This window comes from Ursus americanus, chromosome 4 (genome assembly GCF_024610735.1).
Source record: "Ursus americanus isolate L20-20 chromosome 4, mUrsAme1.1.p, whole genome shotgun sequence".
Taxonomy (NCBI): Eukaryota; Metazoa; Chordata; class Mammalia; order Carnivora; family Ursidae; genus Ursus; species Ursus americanus.
This window is the reverse complement of record NC_142130.1, coordinates 46,560,024-46,579,354: the sequence shown is the minus strand read 5'-3', so window position 1 is coordinate 46,579,354 and position 19,331 is coordinate 46,560,024. Positions and strand designations below refer to the sequence as shown.

At 43.3% G+C, this 19,331-nt stretch overlaps 1 protein-coding gene across 1 annotated transcript; it reads right to left on the bottom strand.

The window, feature by feature from the left end:
* Window positions 1-3,625: 3,625 nt before the first annotated feature.
* On the bottom strand, window positions 3,626-11,145 carry DPPA4 (developmental pluripotency associated 4). Its single transcript, XM_087861295.1, has 6 exons — window positions 11,029-11,145; window positions 9,908-10,068; window positions 9,772-9,822; window positions 9,193-9,505; window positions 7,410-7,605; window positions 3,626-4,547 (listed from the first exon to the last, which is right to left on the bottom strand). The coding sequence occupies exons 1-6, from the start codon at window positions 11,042-11,044 to the stop codon at window positions 4,517-4,519; spliced, it is 768 nt and encodes a 255-aa protein (XP_087717421.1). The 5' UTR covers window positions 11,045-11,145; the 3' UTR covers window positions 3,626-4,516.
* Window positions 11,146-19,331: the final 8,186 nt, after the last annotated feature.

The following is a 19,331-nucleotide window of genomic DNA, read 5'->3' as shown; positions in this document are numbered from 1 at the left end:
CTTCTCATTTTCAATTTAATGCTTATTTGCCCTTCAATTTGATGTCAACTCAAAACTCTTTCTTAAAGAAATATTCCCTTAAGTAATGGACTCAGAAGAGATTAATAACACTTTTGGAATAATTTACTTCCTCCCAAAACTTCCAATATGGCGACGCCATAGCCAGAAACAAGATAACCGAGGTTAATCCTTCTAATGAAAAGTGCCTTCAGGACCCAGTTATGTCATTTTTGTAAGCTAGTATCTCCCCCTACTCCCTGTTCCCTCCCAGGACTGAAGTTCTTTCTGCTTTCTTATCCTTCAAAACATATTGCAATTTCAATTATGTTCTTATCCTTCAGGTAATGATTGAAATATTGGGTGATGACTGCTGTTTTTATTTTTTAATTTTATTTTATATATTTTTAAAATATTTTATTTATTTGACAGAGGGAGAGAGCCAGCAAGAGAGGGAACACAAGCAGGGGGAGTGGGAGAGGAAGAAGCAGGCTCCCAGTGGAGGAGCCTGATGTGGGGCTTGATCCCAGAACGCCGGGATCACGCCCAGAGCCGAAGGCAGACGCTTAACCGCTGTGCCACCCAGGCGCCCCTGATGACTGCTGTTTTTAATACTGTTGGACTTCACATTCTAAAACAAGAAGATGGGGTTTTGGAAAAAAAGACAACTTCCTGCTAAGAAGTTTAGAATTTGCTAGAGACCTTCTAAAATATCACTTTAGAGGGAATGACATAGTGGGAATAGAAAACAGAATTTTGGTGTTAAACACAACAGAGAACATTTTTCTTTCCAAGAGGGGACTCAAATTATTGTCCCAGAGAACACTGAGTAAAATTAGATAGCGAGTATGTAGTAATACATTAGAGGACAGAGACCAGTTTTTTTATATTGATTCCTAAGTAACCTGCAGTCCATTTCCTTTTACGGTTCACTTCAAACCTTTCCATTTATCATTCACTGAACGTTTATCGGGCACCAACCATGTGTGAGACTCTGTTCTAGGAAGTTGTGATACCTAAGTGCCCAAACCTAACAGAAATCCCTTTATACTATTAGTAGGAGACAATAAATAACAAATTACATATTATGTTAGAGGAGACACATGTTACAGAAAAATAGAGAACTAGAGCAGGGTGAGGAGGGAGAAATGGTACTTGTAGGGATTGAAAAACAGCTTGTGATTTTATTTTTTTTAAGATTTTATTTACTTATTTGACAGAGAGAGCATAAGCAGGAGGAGCCGCAGGCACAGGGAGAGACGTGGGCTCCTAGCCGAGCAGGGAGCCTGATGTGGGACTCTATCCCAGGACCCTGGGATCATGACCTGAGCCAAAGGCAGACACTTAAACGACTGAGCCACCCAGGCACCCCCAGCTTGTGATTTTAAAGAGGGGTTCAGGGTATGCTTTTTTGACCAAGTGACTTAAAAGGTTTACCATACTAGCTTCTGGGGAAAGGTCATTCCAGCCAGTGACAAGGTCAGGGAACAAAGGCAGGGTCCTGGAGATGAGGTTGAAGGTGAAAGGCGTGGGGTAGGAGATATTAAGGTAAGGCTTTGGAGGTTACAAGGACTTTGGTTTTAACTCTGAATGAAACAGGACCCATAGGAGGGTTTTGAGCAAAGGAGTGTCATGATTTGACTTGTATTTCAAAAGGATCTTTTCCTATATACGACTTAGTATTTTGAAATGTTATTTAAAAATTCCAGATATAAAAGTTGGTACAACACCTGTTTGTCCCTCATTAACCAATTGTTAAATGCAAATTCTGTAGTTTCACAAGCAAGACATTAACATGGCTGTAGTATCATCTGATCTCCACTCTATATTCAGATTTCCCATTATTCCACCTAACATGCTTTTATGTAGCGGAACTGTAACTTATTCAAACCAGGGCAGTTTTTAAAAATGATATATAGGGGCACCTGGGTAGTTGTTGGTTCAGCAGCTGCCTTCGGCTGGGGTCATGATCCAGGGTCCATGGGATTGAGCCCTGCATCGGGCTCCCTGCTTAGCGGGGAGTCTGCTTCTCCCTCTCCCTCTGCTGCTCCCCATGCTTCTGCTCTCTCGCTTGTGCTCTCTCTCAAATAAGTAAATAAAATCTTTAAAGAAAAAATTTAAGATAGTTTACATATGGTAAAAAATACACGTATTAAGCACATGGTTCTGTGGATTTTTACATATGGATAAGCCTTAGTAACTGCCGCCCAGACAAGGTAGGCTCACTTTATGCCGAGACAATAGGTATCATCAGGACTGCCTGCTCCTCTGAGTAGATTCACATTAAATCTTTCTGGCAAGAATATCATCAGTGATATTTCCCATCAGAAACCGCATTTCTGTTTGTGTCATTCCTGGCGGTAAGTCTGAATACTTGATCAAGGTGGACATGACCCATTTCTTCTGTAAGCCCTATCTTGCAAAAGGTAGATGTACTTGAGGCACTTTCAGGTAAGTTAATTCCAATTCAGTGAATTAGTATTTTAAAAATTTCCCCATCATTCTCCTGCCACATCTGCTCCTTGGGGCTGGGATACTTGGAGATGTAACCATTCCTAATTGTCCTTCCTGGCAGGGAGTTCACAGGCTTTCCTCACGCAGATCCATTTGCCTTCGCCAGCCATGTCTTGGCAGAACCTGACTCGGAAGCTCAGTTACTTCAACACCAAGTCTTGGGAGCCTTACACGTCCCTTTGGAGAGCTAGCTCCAGATGGTTACCACATACCTTGCTCACAGCAGGCTTTTGGGCAGACATCTGCATGACTGTGACTTTAGCTTCCAGGTGGGAAATGAAATTTTCTCTCCCCATCACCTCCCAAACATCAATACCATACTTCAAGGACCCTTTGCCACAGAATTTGTCCGAGGCATGGAGTATTGGAAATAAAACTGATTTTTATAGATAACTAAGTTTACTTTTGTGTGTTAGGAACGGGAAGCTATCTATAAGCAGACTGGGAATGCAAAAGAACAGAAACTTGGGTAATCCACTGAAAATAAGGAAAAAGTTTGAAAAGGAAACAAAATTAAAATTAATAATATGTGTGGATGCCTGGGTGGCTCAGTCAGTTAAGCGTCTGCCTTTGGCTCAGATCATGATCCTGGGGTCCTGGGATCAAGCCCCACGCTGGCTGGGCTCCCTGCTGAGCAGAGAGACTGCTTCTCCCTCTCCTCCCTGCTTGTGCTGTCGCTCTCTCTCTCAAATAAATAAAATCTTTAAAAAACTAAAAATATTAAGATATAGGGAATAAAATGTATTATTTATTTAATAGTAAGTAAATTCTGACCATTAGTGAGCAATCCGTGTGGAGACACTGCAAGACCCAGAAGTATCCTGCTCATCAATGAACACTGCTCTCTAGTTTTTAACATTTATTAAGGATTCTTGCCCAAATCTGTCCGCATCATGATGGTTACAAACTTTCCAACTCTACTACTTCCAGTACATTTCGGAGGGGGGAATATCTCATAATCCAAAAATCCACAACAATAAAACAATTAGGAAACTGCCATAAAACACAAATGAAAAAAACATCTTTTTTAAGAACACAGGACAGGAAGGATGCAAAAAAATTTTAAATGAACCAAACTTATCAAATTATATACATTAAATGTACAGTACTTTTTTAAAAAATGTTAATCCTACCTCATTCGAGTGGCTTAAAAAAAAAAATCATGCCAAATAGAAAATCGTGATTTTTGGCTTCATACCAAGTTAAGAATATTAATAATTTGCCTGCAATGCATATGGTTTCATATATACAATAGATGATTTTATATACACATTTGAAATCCAATACATTATGAATTTATGATTCAGAAGTCCCCTTAAATATTTTTAAGCAGTAGAAACATACATAATAGTTACACGGGGAAGTAATACCGGCAAAGTGTTCTCTGTTTTTATCCTGGACACACACCACAGAGGTCTCAGGTTATTAAGAAAATGTCAAAAAACGTTTTGTTACATTAAGAGTATGTTTTGGCAAGTGGGAAAGAGTAACAGCTTTCCGTTTGGTTTAAAATATTCAACAAGTCCAAAGTCATGCCCCTGAGAGGGTGTCAGGATCTGGGGGAGTCAGACTCTTGCGAGAAGAGAAATCCAGCACAGAAGCACACCTTTGTTTTCGACTCCACCCCTTGGCCAGGGCAGGCTCGGCTCGGCTCAGGCTCCTACTTTAAAAGAACTGTTAAGGTCACTTCCACTTCAGAAGAGTCAACGTTTGGTAGTACGAATGACATTTTCATCTTATTAAGTAGAAGCAAATAATATTTTGAAATGATTTTCCAATGTAACACATAGGAGCCTGTGTATCCCAGCCCACAGCGCCGCAGGCAGGCCAGGGTGGGGGTCGGAGGGTAACATCTGCAACGCAGCAGCCCGTGTGCCCTGGAGGCCGGCAGAGGGAGGGTGTGGAGCAGCCCACAGTCCTGCCCTCAGCGGCGCTGAGTGGATTGTAGCTCCCTTTCTACCATTAATTATAATCACAGCTGTACCCCTTTTCCTGGTACTGAAGCTCACTGGAGGCTTTTCATTAACACCTTATTCCTATAAAGCAAATAAAACGGTTTTAAAAAGATGAGATTCAAAAAGAAACATGAAGCTACATCCTTGAAACAGCCAGGAAACCCACTGGTGGAACTGTCCTTAACTTTAGGATAGTGGGTGGAAAGCATGTAACCATGTCATCAAGGAGTGACTATTAGCCACGTTACGTCTGTGTACTATGTTCCTGTCCTGTGCAGCCCATGGGCAGGAGAGGCCCTCGAGTGGATCTTTTACCATTTGCTCAGTGGCCTCTGTAGGTCATTAAAGGACTCTCCAGAGTGACCTCAAATTTATTCAACTTGCTTGGCAGTGACAATTGTTGGCAGAAGTAGGACAGAAGGGGGAAAAACAAGTGCACACTCACATACTTTCTCCTGCGGCAGACAGTAACTGTGCCAGGGCCCAGGGACTGCCACTCCTCTGGGGTGGGGGGTAGTCTAGCCTGAGGGTCCCACCCACTTCAGGCTTGGGTGTTCAGTAACCTGCACACTAAGACCGGGCCCCCCTGCAGGTCAAGGGAGGATGGTTCCAGCACAACTGAGGGCTGGGGAGAGGGATCCTTGGGCGGCAAGTCTGGGCTGCACTGTGCCCCTCCACGCAGAGGGACAGTCCTCTTTCCATCCTCCCTCCCTGTACGCCCCCCCTCACAAACTAAGCCCAGAAGCATATCTGCGCTCACCCTCTCCAATACAACGCAAACGGAAATTTCCTTTGAGCATCCCTGTTGCTGAACTTCTCCATCTGTGCTTTTGGAAAACACCTCCAGTCACCCTTCCTACTTGTCTGCTCCCCGTATTCAAGCCTCAAAGTCACCTGTATCCTTTACGGCTTTGAATCTCACATTATCCAAGCAGGTATGTCATTCGTACCTTCTTCAGCTTCATTTGCTATTACTTAAAGCTAGAGTCTATCTTGGCACCTTTAGAAGACGCTAGGCCCTTAAAACCTATTAAAAACAACTTTCCCACAACATTTTTCTAACAGATCTCACACCCTTCCCTCTTCAGCAGTGGAAGCCTCAGCACAATTACTTGCTTCCAACCCTTCAGAGCCCATCACGCAGGAGAGCTGCCTGACCAGATTCCTCGTCCTTCACTCTAATCTCTGAAATGGCAAAATTCTGCATACCTATCCTTCTCTTTAAAACTGGGTGATGGGCATTAAGGAGGGCACGTGATGTAATGAGCACTGGGTATTATGTAAGACTGATGAATCACTGACCTCTACCTCCAAAACCAGCAATACATTATATGTTAGTTGAACTTAATAAAAATAAATTTTAAGAATAATTTTTGTTGTTTATATTTTTCACTGTATTATAGTCCTATAATATGATCAATAAAATGTGATTTTGGGGAAAAAAAAACCCTGCACTTAAGTCTCCTTAGTAGATTCTCTATAAAAGTAAATACAATGGAAACAAACAAAACCCCTAAATACAACAGCCTCTTGGAATAAAAGTTTCTTTACAGGCATATAAACTTCTTGGTGGCTTAATTTTAATACTTTGGCGACTTCTGTACACCTCCCTATCCAAGTGGCTCCTCACATTAGAGATGTGGAAACTGAGGCCCAGAAAAGTGAAGTGGCAGGTGTAAAGTTATAGAAATGGTTGCTGGTAGAAGCGGGACTTTGGTGGAGGACTGTCCCCTTCCCTGAGCCAATGCTGTGGCTGTGAAAAAGAACAGTACTCACCCCGCTTCACCCCTGTTTGTTAATAGTAGTAGCTTATTTTAATAAAAATACTTCCCATCCTATTTCGAATCAGAAATCTTAATGAATTGGCCAGTCTAGTTTACACAGAGAACAACGAATTTTTCAGGTCCCTTCCCCCCAGGCCTATTCTGCACCAGCCAGTCATTTAATATGTTGATTTCGATTGGCTTAGAATTTAAATTATAGAGAAAAATCTTTTGTTTCTCTTCATAATTGTGCTTCTAGAGTGGGTTGTTTGGTGATTACAGAGATATTGCATTGATCACCTCATAGAACTAATGACGTCTTTTGAAAGAACACCATGTGTTACTGGGTAAATTCTAAACCTTCAAAGCTTATGATAATCAGACCCCAAACTAATGATATTACTTAAAATCTATAATGCTTAATCTGGGCCAAAACTGTTTTTTTGCATACGTTGTATATTTCCGTCTTTATGACTTCGCTGAAAGGAATCCCACTTGCTGGAGTAGTTAATACCCACATTTTTTTTGAATGCTTGCCTATGTCTGACACGGCACTAAGAACTTTACATTTATTAACTCATCTAATCTTTACAATACTTCAGATAGGCATTTTTATGCCCATTTTGTAAGGAGGAAGCAGACTCGTTTTTTTTTAAACCATGTTCTTGCACACTAAAATACTTAAAATTTCTACTTTGTCCTAAGTTCTCTCAGCTTAGGCGTTCATCCCTATACTGAAAAAGGAGCTTTCTCCTTCTTCCCATCTAGACAATTCTTCCTTGAAGTTAAAAACCCCTTCTTTGATGTTAGTCATCACGTGATATTACAGCTGCTTACATACCAGTATCCCCATTAGACTGTAGTCTACTTAAAGGGTTTCGTTGCTGTTGTTTTGCTAGTCATTATTTCTGTGAAGTGCTTATACCTATAATATAGTAATTAATCAGTATTGTTTCTCTGTGATTATGGGTGGGTCTCTAGGTAGAAGCATTAAGCCCTGACCTATAAATGCTCTTTTTCCTAGGAATACACTTATCTCAGTAGTAATTTTCTTGGAACTCTTTACTGACAACTTGTGCAAGAAATACAGGGTTATTTAAGACTAACATGCATCTCCTTTCTCCCCTAACTAAAAAGCAGGTGCCCAGTTTTAGTTTGCAGAAAAGCACCAGGTAGTTACCTCCGAACACATTTGGGGCACAGCATGTTGTCTTCCAGGTGTGGGGGTGGAAAATTACAGGCCGGTAGCAAGAACAGAGCACATACTCTCCCCCGTTTTTCAGGCACCCAGGCTTGTCCTGCATGAAATTGCAGGTGAACCCAACCTTCTGTGTCTGCAGGCAGACTTCTCCCATGGACCACACACCACCTGACACCTGGAGGAGAGAGAGGTAAGTAGGAACACAGCATGGCCAAATTCTAATGTTCTTTTGGTCAAGAATATATCATGGTCTTTGTTTCTACTACTTTTCTCAAGTGCCAGCTCCAAGATATGAGCCCTGGAATCCTAGCTTAACCTATTCTGTCTGCTCCTTTTAGAAAACCATACAGAACAGTTCCTGTTAAAACTTTAAACAGGAAAAGGTGTAGGTGAAAGTGGTATAGCTCCAGGAGGGTAAATGAGAGTGTGAAGGAGGCAAAACTTTACCTCTGCCCATCCTAGGTCTGCAGCAGGGACTCCTTCACAAAAAGATCAAAAAGAGAAAATCAGTTTATTAATGTGCATGGCACACATCACTTGGAAGAAACCAGCAACGAAAATGGACTCGAAATGGCGGCTCAGAATCCTGGCTTTTACAAAGAACAATGAATTTGTAGAGAAATGAGGAAGGAGTCAGAGAGGAAAAAGGGAAGCAGTTTTAAGCTCCTGGGGGTGGCAGACAGCAGGAAAACTCAATCTATGGGAAGGAACTTAGAAGTAAGGCTTCTCTGGTGCCACCTCTCAGTGGACTGTCTCTAGCAAAGAGAGAATTTATAACCTGCCTTGAGGCAGTAAAAAGAGGACCTTTTCTGGGTTTGCTGCTCTTTAATTGCTATCAGCTCAAAACAATTTTTATTATAAATTTTAAAACAATCTAGGACAGGTATAATTTGGGGCGACATATTCTGGCTTCCTTCAACAGAAACACTAAACCAGAGTGGTCTGGGAAGGCCTTCATGAAATAGGTTTAGGGGCCTCAACAGGCACTGTACTAAGCTAACCAGTTTATGGTCTCTCTCTTAATTTTACATCCTATAATTCTTAGAACATTATGAGGTAGGTGTAATTATTAGCCTATTTTATGAAGAGGAAATTGGGAACTATATTAAACAACTTGTTAATGTCACTCACTTAACAGATGCTAGAAGATCCAGGGGCTTAAGCTGAGGCAGTCGATTTCAGAGACTGCTCTTAATTCCTTAAAGAAGGGGAAAGAGAGAAAGCCAAACAGACTGTCATTCCCTTCTGATGCCATCAATAATTTGCAGCAGTGGTTTTCAAAGTGCGGTCCCCATGGGGTACTTGGGTGGCTCAGTCGTTTAAGTGTCTGCCTTCAGCTCAGGTCATGACCCCAGGATCCTCAGGTTAAGCCCCACATCAGGCTCCCTGCCCAGTGGGAAGCCTGCTTCTCCCTCTCCCACTCCCCCTGCTTGTGTTCTCTCACTGTCTCTCGCTCTGTCAAATAAATAAAATCTTTAAAAACAAAAAAAACCCCAAAAAACAAAACAAAAAACAAAACCAAAAAAAACAAAAAACCAAAGTGTGCTCCCCAGACTAGCATCATCAGCCCTGGCTGAAACATTGTTAGATGTGAAAATTCCCAGGACCTACCTCAGTTCTGAATCAGAAACTCTGTGGCTAGGGCCCAGGAATCACCAACGCTTCAGGTGATCTTGATATACCCTAAAATCTGATTGGAGGTTAATATCAATAGCATTTTTTCCTCAACCGGACCAGAAGCAGCTCTCAATCCGGGGCTTACCGTGGGCCTCCTGTGGCGGTTCCACGGTCTCCATCTTCCCAGCCCTGGCTGCGATTCTGGACCAGGAGGCAAACACAGCATCTGGGGCCGAAGTTGTCACGACAACGGTATTGACTCCTTCTAGGAGAACATCAGACCCAGCAAGGGCAGATGCCCCGCCCTCAGAGGGAGCAGCCACGTCAGGACGGTAGGTTCCATCAGAAGATAGCCTTTTTTCAGAACTTTCCGGAGACATTTCCCCCTGGTCTGTCTGTGATCTTCTTTGTGAATGTGTGTGAATCTTGGCCTCCTCTGCGGTGACAGGAATGTTCTTCTACAAATAGGGTTTCTAAGATTAAGGTGCTGTCAGAGGTGTAGTCTCATTTTTATGATTTTGCAGAAACTTGGTGAGAAGTGGCGGGGGTGGGGATGGGAGGGGCTGGGGTGCGGTGGGTGTGCTGTTCCGCCTCAGTAGGAGGAGTGGAAGGAGGGAAGGAGGGGCTGAGGCAATCCCTCCATTGACTTTCTGATGCTAAAATAGGTAATGAGGATGAGAACGAAACCGTCCACTTGGTCAAATCCCCAGCAGGAATCACCTACCTTTTGATCGGGGTAAGCATATTCGCAGATTCGCTTATATACATCTAGTTTCTAAGACAAGAGAAAAATGAGTCAACAATCAAGTAAGGCTCCTCCCCCTCCTCCCAGGGGCACTGCGGCCAACCTGGGCCCTCACCTGGCCTTTGGTGCTCAGCTTTAGTTGTTGGCACCAGGCCCGCAGGATGTCTCTGTGAAGCACATTGGCTGGTGGCAATTTAGGAGGTAATGGAGGAATTGGGATTTTCTTCCGAAGTCTTACTCTTCCATTGCCTTGTGCCTCCTTTTCTGAACGAGAAGCTGCAGGAGAATGGGATGAAATTAGTAATAATTTACTTTTGTGTAGCCGTTTAAAATGCTGAAGTACGACTTTCAGTTCTCACAGCCCAATCCCCATTGTATAGTTCATGACTTGCCAAAGACCCCAGAACCTCCAAGGGACACAGACTCAAACCTGGGACTGACTACTTCTGAATCTCCAGTTTTTACTTCCCTTACCTGCTCCTTTGTGGGCATCTAAACCCAGACTCCAAGGACGTTGTACTAGATCTTACTTCCAATCCAGAGGAACAATAGGAATTTTAAACCTGACATTGTAAATCCTCAGTGGCGCCTTGTCCTCTCACCAAAGAGCAAAATAAACCACTCGGCAATGCTACACCCAACCAGCCGTTCTCAGAATTAATCAGCCCACCCCACTCAAGGCAGTGCTCTGGTCTCCCTGCACACAGCTTTCTCATGCACTCGCACTGTTTCGGAAAGACTTCCAGAACACACTTCTAGAACAGACAACTGTAATGACACTAACAGCTGTGAGCCTTCACTGAGTTCACATTACGAGTCAGGTATCACGTAGGCATTTTTACCGAATTATTCCATGTAAATTACAACCGAGCCTGCACCCCACCCCACCTGACCCAGCTGGGTGAAGTAGTATCCTCAGTTCTTAGAAATTTATGGCAGTCTGTCTGCAAATCACTGCACACTGAGATCCTTAACACTAAGCCACAAGCAAAGGCAAAACGTTGATCAGAACCAGATACATTGTCAGAGTTTGGACACCTGAAGACACCAGTTTTAACAGAGGTGGCTGAAAGAAAGCTTCAGGGAGGTGAGACGTTAAGCTGGGCCCCAAATGAAGTGGAGGGTTTTCAGAACACAGGACCAGTTTTCTTTCCTACTCGTTCTTCTCCTTCAGAAAAGTTCCTTGCTCTTCTTAAACCCAAGGAAATGAGATTTGAGGGCTTGTAGCCTTCTTACCTTTTTCTTCTTTCATAGATCTTTTTCGTTTGGTCCCGCTCTCGGAGTTTCTTTGTAACTTTGTTTCCCCAGAAGCCTGCTGTTTCTTCTTGGCTTCTTCTGGTTGGGATTGGCCAGCAAGAGACTCTTCCCCCAACTTCGTGGAGTTCTGCTGGGGACAGAGGAGCCCATCCGTCTTCCCTCGGGTGCCCGGCCCACCCCACACACTACCTGTGTCAAGATAACTCACGTGCACGGCACCAGGATAGGCATTACACACACCACTGGCAGTGTGGATTCTCCCCTGGGAAATCACCTTAACCCCAGGTTTGCTTATAAGATAGGGAAGATGGCGAATTGGGAGGCCGATTTGAAAATATAACTAAGACAGAAAATACAGATACAAACCACAGAAGTAGAAGAAACTAGGCTCTTTGGGTGGTGGGGGGGTGGGAGCCCTTACGTCACCCACCCACCATATCCATTATTCTCTTACCTGAAGATTTTCTTCCCCCATTCCTTCGTTCTTGATCTCTTCCAAAGAAAGGTTTCCCCTACTATTGCCAGAGGGATTCTATATACTCCTGCAGTGGTTGTGTTTAGCATGAAGATACACAAAGTCTTTACTTCAGCCTACGAGCCTCTCCATGGCCCCAAGGGCTGGTCACAGAATGCCTTTCCAGCCCAGTTACCATGGCCTGAAGAGAGCTCTCTCACTGCAACCCAGCCTCCTACTCCCTTTCTTAAATCTTACTTCCCCTTCAGAATCTCATTTCCAGTATTCCCTCATCTAGCAGCCCTTTCTCATCTTCTCAGACCAAGTCAAATCAACACTTTGCCTCACTCCTCCCGTTTCAGTCGCAGTTTTACATTTGCTCGTGTGATCTGACCAAGGCTTGTTACTCCATTTGACTGTAAGCCGCCTAAGGGCAGAATTTCTCTTTCCTCCTAGGCCCTCAAACATTGTTTAATTGAACCAGAAGAAACAACAGAACAGTGAGGATACAGTTATCTGATAGAGAAACTAACCTCTTACCTAAGATGTTGACACATTTCTTATTTTCTTTCATTTACTCCCCACAGCAACCTGATGGCAATTTTTTTTTTAAGTTTGGGTTTTTTTTTTTTTTAAGATTTTATTTATTTATTCGACAGAGAGAGAGAGACAGCCAGCGAGAGAGGGAACACAAGCAGGGGGAGTGGGAGAGGAAGAAGCAGGCTCCTAGCGGAGGAGCCTGATGTGGGGCTCGATCCCAGAACGCTGGGATCACGCCCTGAGCGGAAGGCAGACGCTTAACCGCTGTGCCACCCAGGCGCCCCTGATGGCAATTTCTAACTTTGTTTTTCAGATGCAGAAACTAAGGCTCAGAGGTTACCTGACTGAAGGCACACAGGTAGGCATATCAGACTGACAGAAAATCCCAAAATCTAAATCCTTTCCAGTGTCCCCAGGTGCAAGTTTGGGAGAAATCAACATTTGCATGGCATTTTACATCTCTATAGCAGCTTTGCACTAGTATTCACATTTTACGTTTGCATAGCCTTACACCCACTTTGGGGCCAAAAATGAGGGTTCCAAGGAAGGAGACTCTTTAGAGTGCTCGGGTTCCCTTGGCGGGGTGCTTCGGTTCCACTGAAAAGTCTCAAAGCCTCTCTACCTTTTTTTTTAAGTAGGCTCCACACCCAGCCTGGAGCCCATTTCGGGGCTTGAATCACGACCATGAAATCAAGACCTGAGCTGAGATCAAGAGCTGGATACTTAACCCACTGAGCCACGCAGGCGCCCCAATGCCTCTCTACCTTTAATTTCTGTCTGCGGTGCTTGTCCTTATGTCCGACTCTAGATTATTCTCTAACCACAGTGACCCTGGGAAAAGATGGGTTCAGACCCAGCACTTCTGGTTTAGGACCCGTGTCTGCTTAGCACAAATTAAAGGATCTAGTTCTCTCGCACCCTCAGCTCCATTACCTCTTCCTGAAGTTTTCCCCTCGCCTCCCCTTTCCCGCTGTTAACCACTGCCCTCCAGCCCTGATACTAGATTCTTCTTTCGGACAGGATAAAGCATCTTTAAAAACCAAAATAGGAAGCCCCATTTCTTACAGTCTCCTTGCCCCAATATACAAGGCTGTGAGTGTTACTTAGGACTCTACTGGTTTTTTTTTTTTCTTAACAAGAGGAAATTCTAAGGCACATTCTTTTCTCCTCAAAAGAAGGATCAAGTGTGCTCAGCAGGAGAGAGAAACAAGAGAAGACTCTCAAAGACAGACAGAAATAAACCCACTAAAATTGTATTTACCTTTTTGCCTTTTGCTTTCTCCATATCCAAAGAGAAGTCAAGGTTGACAAAAAGAAATTTCTTACTTCAGAAATGGCCCCCGGCCCAAGATTGCTCTTTTAAAAGTCTCCTCCCACTTCCTGTCACCCAAAGGCGCTCTTCTTTTTCTCCTCCCCCTCTCCCCTCCCCCACAATTTGTGAATGCTAATTTTGTGTACTCTCTTATTCATGAGGTGACTCTTGTATGAATTAATCAGTACTACCTTTCCTACCACTTTCTGTGAGTTTTTTAACATAATTACCTCCTGTGTGGTTCAGGAGTCGTCAGGAAGTTGGAAACTCCCGAAAAATTCTAAGGGAAAAACAAAGTTCCTAGAGACTTCTGAAGGAGATGTTTGAAGGGATTTAATGAAGTAACTTGGAAACAATGGAATCCAGGGCCAGACTGGTGTTTTGAAGAAGGCAAAACCTTTTTCGTGTCCCTCATGCATTTTATTTCTTAAGCAAGCTTCTGTACCAATCACAGCTCCAGCTTTCCATTTGTACTCATAATAACTAGCACCTTACCGTCCGCCAACAATTAAGAGTAGTTTTTGAAGTCCATAGAGTATTTGGTTTGTACCAAATTTTAGGTTTAAAGGTTCGCAGCCATTATTTTATGGCCCTCCATTTTATGGATGACAGAAGTGTGTATAACATTATATCTGTAACTTGCTGGATGACGCAGTAAGAGAGAACCAGAAATCACGTCTAGGTGAGCCTTATTCCGCCCTTCAAGCCCCTAACAACTCTCAAACAGGATCAAGATTCTCTGTAAAATTAGTTGGAAAATACCTCCCGCTCGGATTGCTCCTCTCTGTCAGACTGTGGGGGATCAGAAATGTGAAGAGAAGAAATTTTCTATGTTAAGAACCAGCGATTGTGGGATTCAAACCTTCCTCCATCAGGTTACAAAGTCTACACTCTGCCTTTGTTTTGTTTTCCTACATCTCACTGCATGCCCCCAAATGAAGAAGAGATGATCCAAACCCAGATTGGAGGTGATAATATCCTCCCAGGATAGAAATACATGGATATGGGATGTAAGTAAACAGGACTGGGGAGTAGAGAAGGAAGGATAAATGACGACTGAACGAGTCCCAAAGCACCAAAGAGGAAAGCAGGTATTTCGATCCTAGATGACCTGGGAGGTCATACGGAGGTTTTGACTCAGAAGTATTTTACCCCGGGTCATAGACAACAATCAGTAACTACTTACTAGGTAAGGTTTATATAATATATACAAAGTGTTTGATTGAATCATCTTTCTATCCCCAGTGTAATTGGAGGTAACATGGCGAAATTCTAAATTAAGTACAAATCGAGTGATTGAGACATCTCATCCCGGGCAAGGTACAATCTATAATTTCTTTATTAATAGATGGAGTATATATTGAGATTATGACAGGAATTCTTAGACCTACCATGATTTTGGGGAAAATAATTTTTGAAAGAATTGCACCAACCATTAAAAAAAAACACAACTGGTTAGCTGATATTCTCTATATAAGGAGGATTAGCACAAATTAATTTAAAAAATATTTGAGCATAATTGGAAATAATAATAGTGAGTTCTCAAGTGAAGCAAAAAGCCAAATACTTTTGTTGGACTTGGAGTTGTGGTAATTTATAAGCAATCTTGAACAAATACAATGTGTTTGTGCTTTGGTTTCTCAAATGTAAAATAGGAATATATGTAAGTTTATTTGTTTTTTTAGAGAAATACGTTTATGTGTAAAATTTCTTACGAATGTTTAGTAGTTAAAAGAAAAACTGCTGCTTTTTAAAATGTTTTTATGTCAATGCATAAAGCTCTATTCCTCCCTAGTAGAAAAATATTCATAATTGAATCTCTCATTCATGTATTGAACAAAAATGTTCGGTAAATGGACAGCTCTTCCGTGCTTAGTACAGGAGATACAGTGGTGGACAAAAGCAGACAAGGACCCTGCCCTCAAGGGCTTACAGCGTGGTAGGAAGGACAGACATTAAGTAACTTATTATCAGTAACTAGTAATATAATCTTTTACAGGATTTTAGAATGCATTGCATTTATTTATACATATTATCAGAACAGTGAAAACTACTCAATTAGGACACCTAAAAGGCACAAAAGCTCCTTACATTTGGTGGCCTGCAATAGAAGTTTCGACCTCATCAAGGAAGTCAGGAAGTGTCAGATTCGAAGGACCAGAAGAACTGAATTAACTGAATAGGAGGAGGGGAGGGCTCAGCTCAACTCCTTTCCGGAACAAAGTAGGGGCTCTGAGGCTGGAGCTCAGAGGGGGAGGAGGAAAATGTTAGCTGGGTCTGGATAGGTTGACCTTCTCATCTTTAGGCAAAGAGCAACGGGAAGCTGAAAAATTCCAGGTGGGGGTGGGGGCGGGCGGACTCTCACGACCATTTTGTAAAGATCTTTCAACCATGACGAGGAAAAGGAGTTGGAGAGGGATCCTCGTAGACACCAGAAGGTGAGTTGGGAAGCCGCCACGGCAGCTTTAGGCCTGAGATACGGGCCCCTGGCGTGGTCATGGGGAGTTGTGGGAAAGAGCACAGACTCCAAGAGCCAGGCTGCATTGAAACCCCACCCGCCCTTAACTAGCTGCGTGACCTTGGGCAAATTATTCTAGCACCTTAAAGTCTCTCCCTTAACTCTCCTGCAAGATGATAGTTCTTACTAAGGGGGTTGCCTGGATGGCTAAATAGGCTCTCACAGGTCCCAAATAAACAATGTCTAAGGCAGCACATGTTGGATCAAGGCTGGATGTGTTGAATAGAGCAAATGGTAATTTTATTTACATTTAAGAAAAAAGTCTGTTTGGGAATAGCAGAGTTTTACGATTGAAGATAAGCTAGCTTTGGTGAACCCTAGGCAAATCCAAAGAGACAAAGGGAGGGTCAGCTTTTATTAGGTTTTTGGAGGAAGTTGGGGAGGGTGGTTTTGACCAAAAGTTGATTAGAGAAGAACAACAGTTTGAGGTTGGGGTTTCTCACTGGCTGCGGCGGGGCTTAGTGTTATTGCTGGGGCAGGGAAGGATCTTCCTTTTTTTAAAGGCACGAGATAAATTCCTATGTAAAAGTGTCCTCGTCAAAATAATTCTTCTCTTTCTTCAGTTGGTTCTGTGGGATGCAATGAGTAGTACAAGCAGGAGTGCTCCCCCTTGAGGGCTTTCCTATTCCACCCTAAAGGAGGGTTCCTTTATTTTCACAGATGTTTCTATTAATAGAGTGTTGGAGACTGAATAAGGTTGTGAGAGATGTGGCGGATTCCTGCCAGGTTTTCTTTTTTGTTTCTGTGTGTATTTTCTCTTCCAAAAAAAGTTTTAATTGAATAAAATGAGCTGAGTTAATGAGGCCTTTAGTTGTTTACCTGGAGGCAATGAATCTTCCAGAGTCATTAATCTGCGTTTACAGAAGACAAAACAGGATTGTATCACACACCACCAGCACCATTTCATCTTTGACGGATGGAGAGCTTTAGTGGGAGGTGACTGGGGAGGCTGGTTGGGGTACTTGTCTAAATCTGTTGGCACTGTGTATTCCTAGAAGTGCTGGGTCAAAAGCTGGGCTTATTCAAAATTTGTGTGGTTCCGTTCCTATCCAGGATGACTTCTGCCAGTTTATAACAAGGTATAAGAATACCTCGTTCTCGGGGAGCCTGGGTGGCACAGCGGTTAAGCGTCTGCCTTCGGCTCAGGGCGTGATCCCAGCGTTATGGGATCGAGCCCCACATCAGGCTCCTCCGCTATGAGCCTGCTTCTTCCTCTCCCACTCCCCCTGCTTGTGTTCCCTCTCTCGCTGGCTGTCTCTATCTCTGTCAAATAAAGAAATAAAATCTTTAAAAAAAAAAGATACCTCGTTCTCCATACCTGGTGTTGTAATAAGTACACTAGAACTCGACAATGCTAATTTATTACACTCTACCTTTTAAGTATCCCCTGTAGTAGGAAGTCAGTGCCCTTTATGGAATTATTTTTTTAAGAAAAAGATGAGTCAGTTAAGCGTCTGACTTCAGCTCAGGTCATGATCTTGGGGTCCTGGGATCGAGCCCTGTGTTGGACTCTGCAGGCAGGAAGGAGTCTGCTTCTTCCTCTTCCTCTGCCCCTTCCTCCACTGGGGCGTGCGTCTATGCAAACACACTCTCATATAAATAAATAAAATCTAAAAAAAAAAGAAAAAGAAAAACAGGTGAGTCACTTAGAAGTAAATCTGGAGAGTAAGGTAGGCTGTCAGGTTGGTTAGTAATTTGGGTTAGGGGCACCTGGCTGGCTCAGTCAGAAGAACATACAACTCTAGATATCAGGGTCGTGGGTTCAAGCACCACATTGAGTGTAGAGATTCCTTAAATAAATAAAACTTTAAAAAAATAATTTGGGCCAAAAAAGGGAAAAGTTGGAGGTAGATGGTAGAGCTGAAATCATGGGAAAAAAAGCCCAATCTGGTTTCTTTGTTTCTACACTGTCTCCCTTCCTCCATTCCTTCCTTCTACCCTGTGTCAAGCACTCGTGATGAAAAGTGGTTCTGGTCCTTAATTACCTCCCGGTAGGATGAGTTCCAGAAATGTGAGCAAACACAGTTTCACTGAACTACATACCTAGTTTTCTATGACTTCTGCTTTAAAGAACAGAACATGGCGGTACCTGGCTGGCTCATTCGATGGAGCGTGAGACCTTGATCTTGGGGTGGTGAGTTTGAGCCGCATGTTGGGTGTGGAGACTATTAAAAAAAAATACATAACAGGACCTGTTCTTCAGGGGCACCTTTACCATGAAGCTACTGAAGCTTAAGCTTTTGTAAGTGGTCCATTCCAAGTTTCTGTGAAGGCCCTAGCAATTTTGCCTATATAATTTGATATTCTTTATCTTAGAGAGGGACCTCCAGAGTTACAGAAGCCTCAGGGCCTACAGATCTGTCCTGTTGATACATGAATACCGAAAGGTTTGTATAAAACAGTAACATCCTTGAAAATCTGAGTCTGTTCTCCTTTTTGCTTCCCCTGCCTGCTCTCCCCACCCTCCTCCCAATGAACTGTGGTCCAGGAGAATCACTACTTGGTCATTAGGTTTCCAGCTTCCATTCCTCCTGTATGTGCTAAGTGCCAAAGTAAGCGTGTGTCCAACGGCCATCACTAGCACAGACAAAATTTAGGACACATTTGAAAAATAGCACACCTTGGAATTGACAAATTGCAAAAAAGCATCCACTCAAGTGGATCACTTACAAAATGGTTGCCCCTACCTCTGGGCTGATGCAGCTTTGATTGACCACCCCCCCCCCGCCCCAAACAATGACCATGGCAGCCCTGTGTCCCTAGTTTTTCTCAAATATGTCACTGGGGACGATGATTTTTGAAACCAAGATCAACTATCTATTATATATTAATATTAATATTCCAGGAGATTCACCACGGCCATGGAGGATATTGGTATGTTTCTTAAAGTATGTTCTTCACCAACCAATGGCACACGGAGATTGACTAGTGTTGATTACCCAAGTCGTTGGCTGGTAAGTGCAGCTGTGAGCCTGCAGGCCTTAAGAAACTGATCGCATTTGAAAATGGGGCTATAGCTGGCTCTGCTCGTGTTTGTGATCCTTGGAACTCACCTAGAAATGACGAGGTGACTTACTTCGAAGTGAAGGAGAATACAAAGATTCTGACGAGATGTGGTGACTGAAACAATTTCTTCAGTTCCCAGTATGAGGACAGAGCCCTAACTTCTCCTCATGACCCACCAAGTATTACTGCGTCTACCTCCTCAACATTGGCAGCACTGGTTCCTCTTCATCCTCGCAGCTACCCTCTGATTCAGGATCTTACTTCTTCTCCCCTGCGCTCCTGTAAAGCCTCTTTATTGATCTCATCCTCAGCCCCTCCCCCCCCTTCAAGCCTGCCTGCGCACGAGGCCTCTGTGTAAGGTGTGCGGTCTACCTCCAGGGGGCGCAGGGACGATGCCAGTGGTGCCTCCTGGAGTCCTTTAGCTCTAGTGTCCCAATGACTGGGATCGAAAA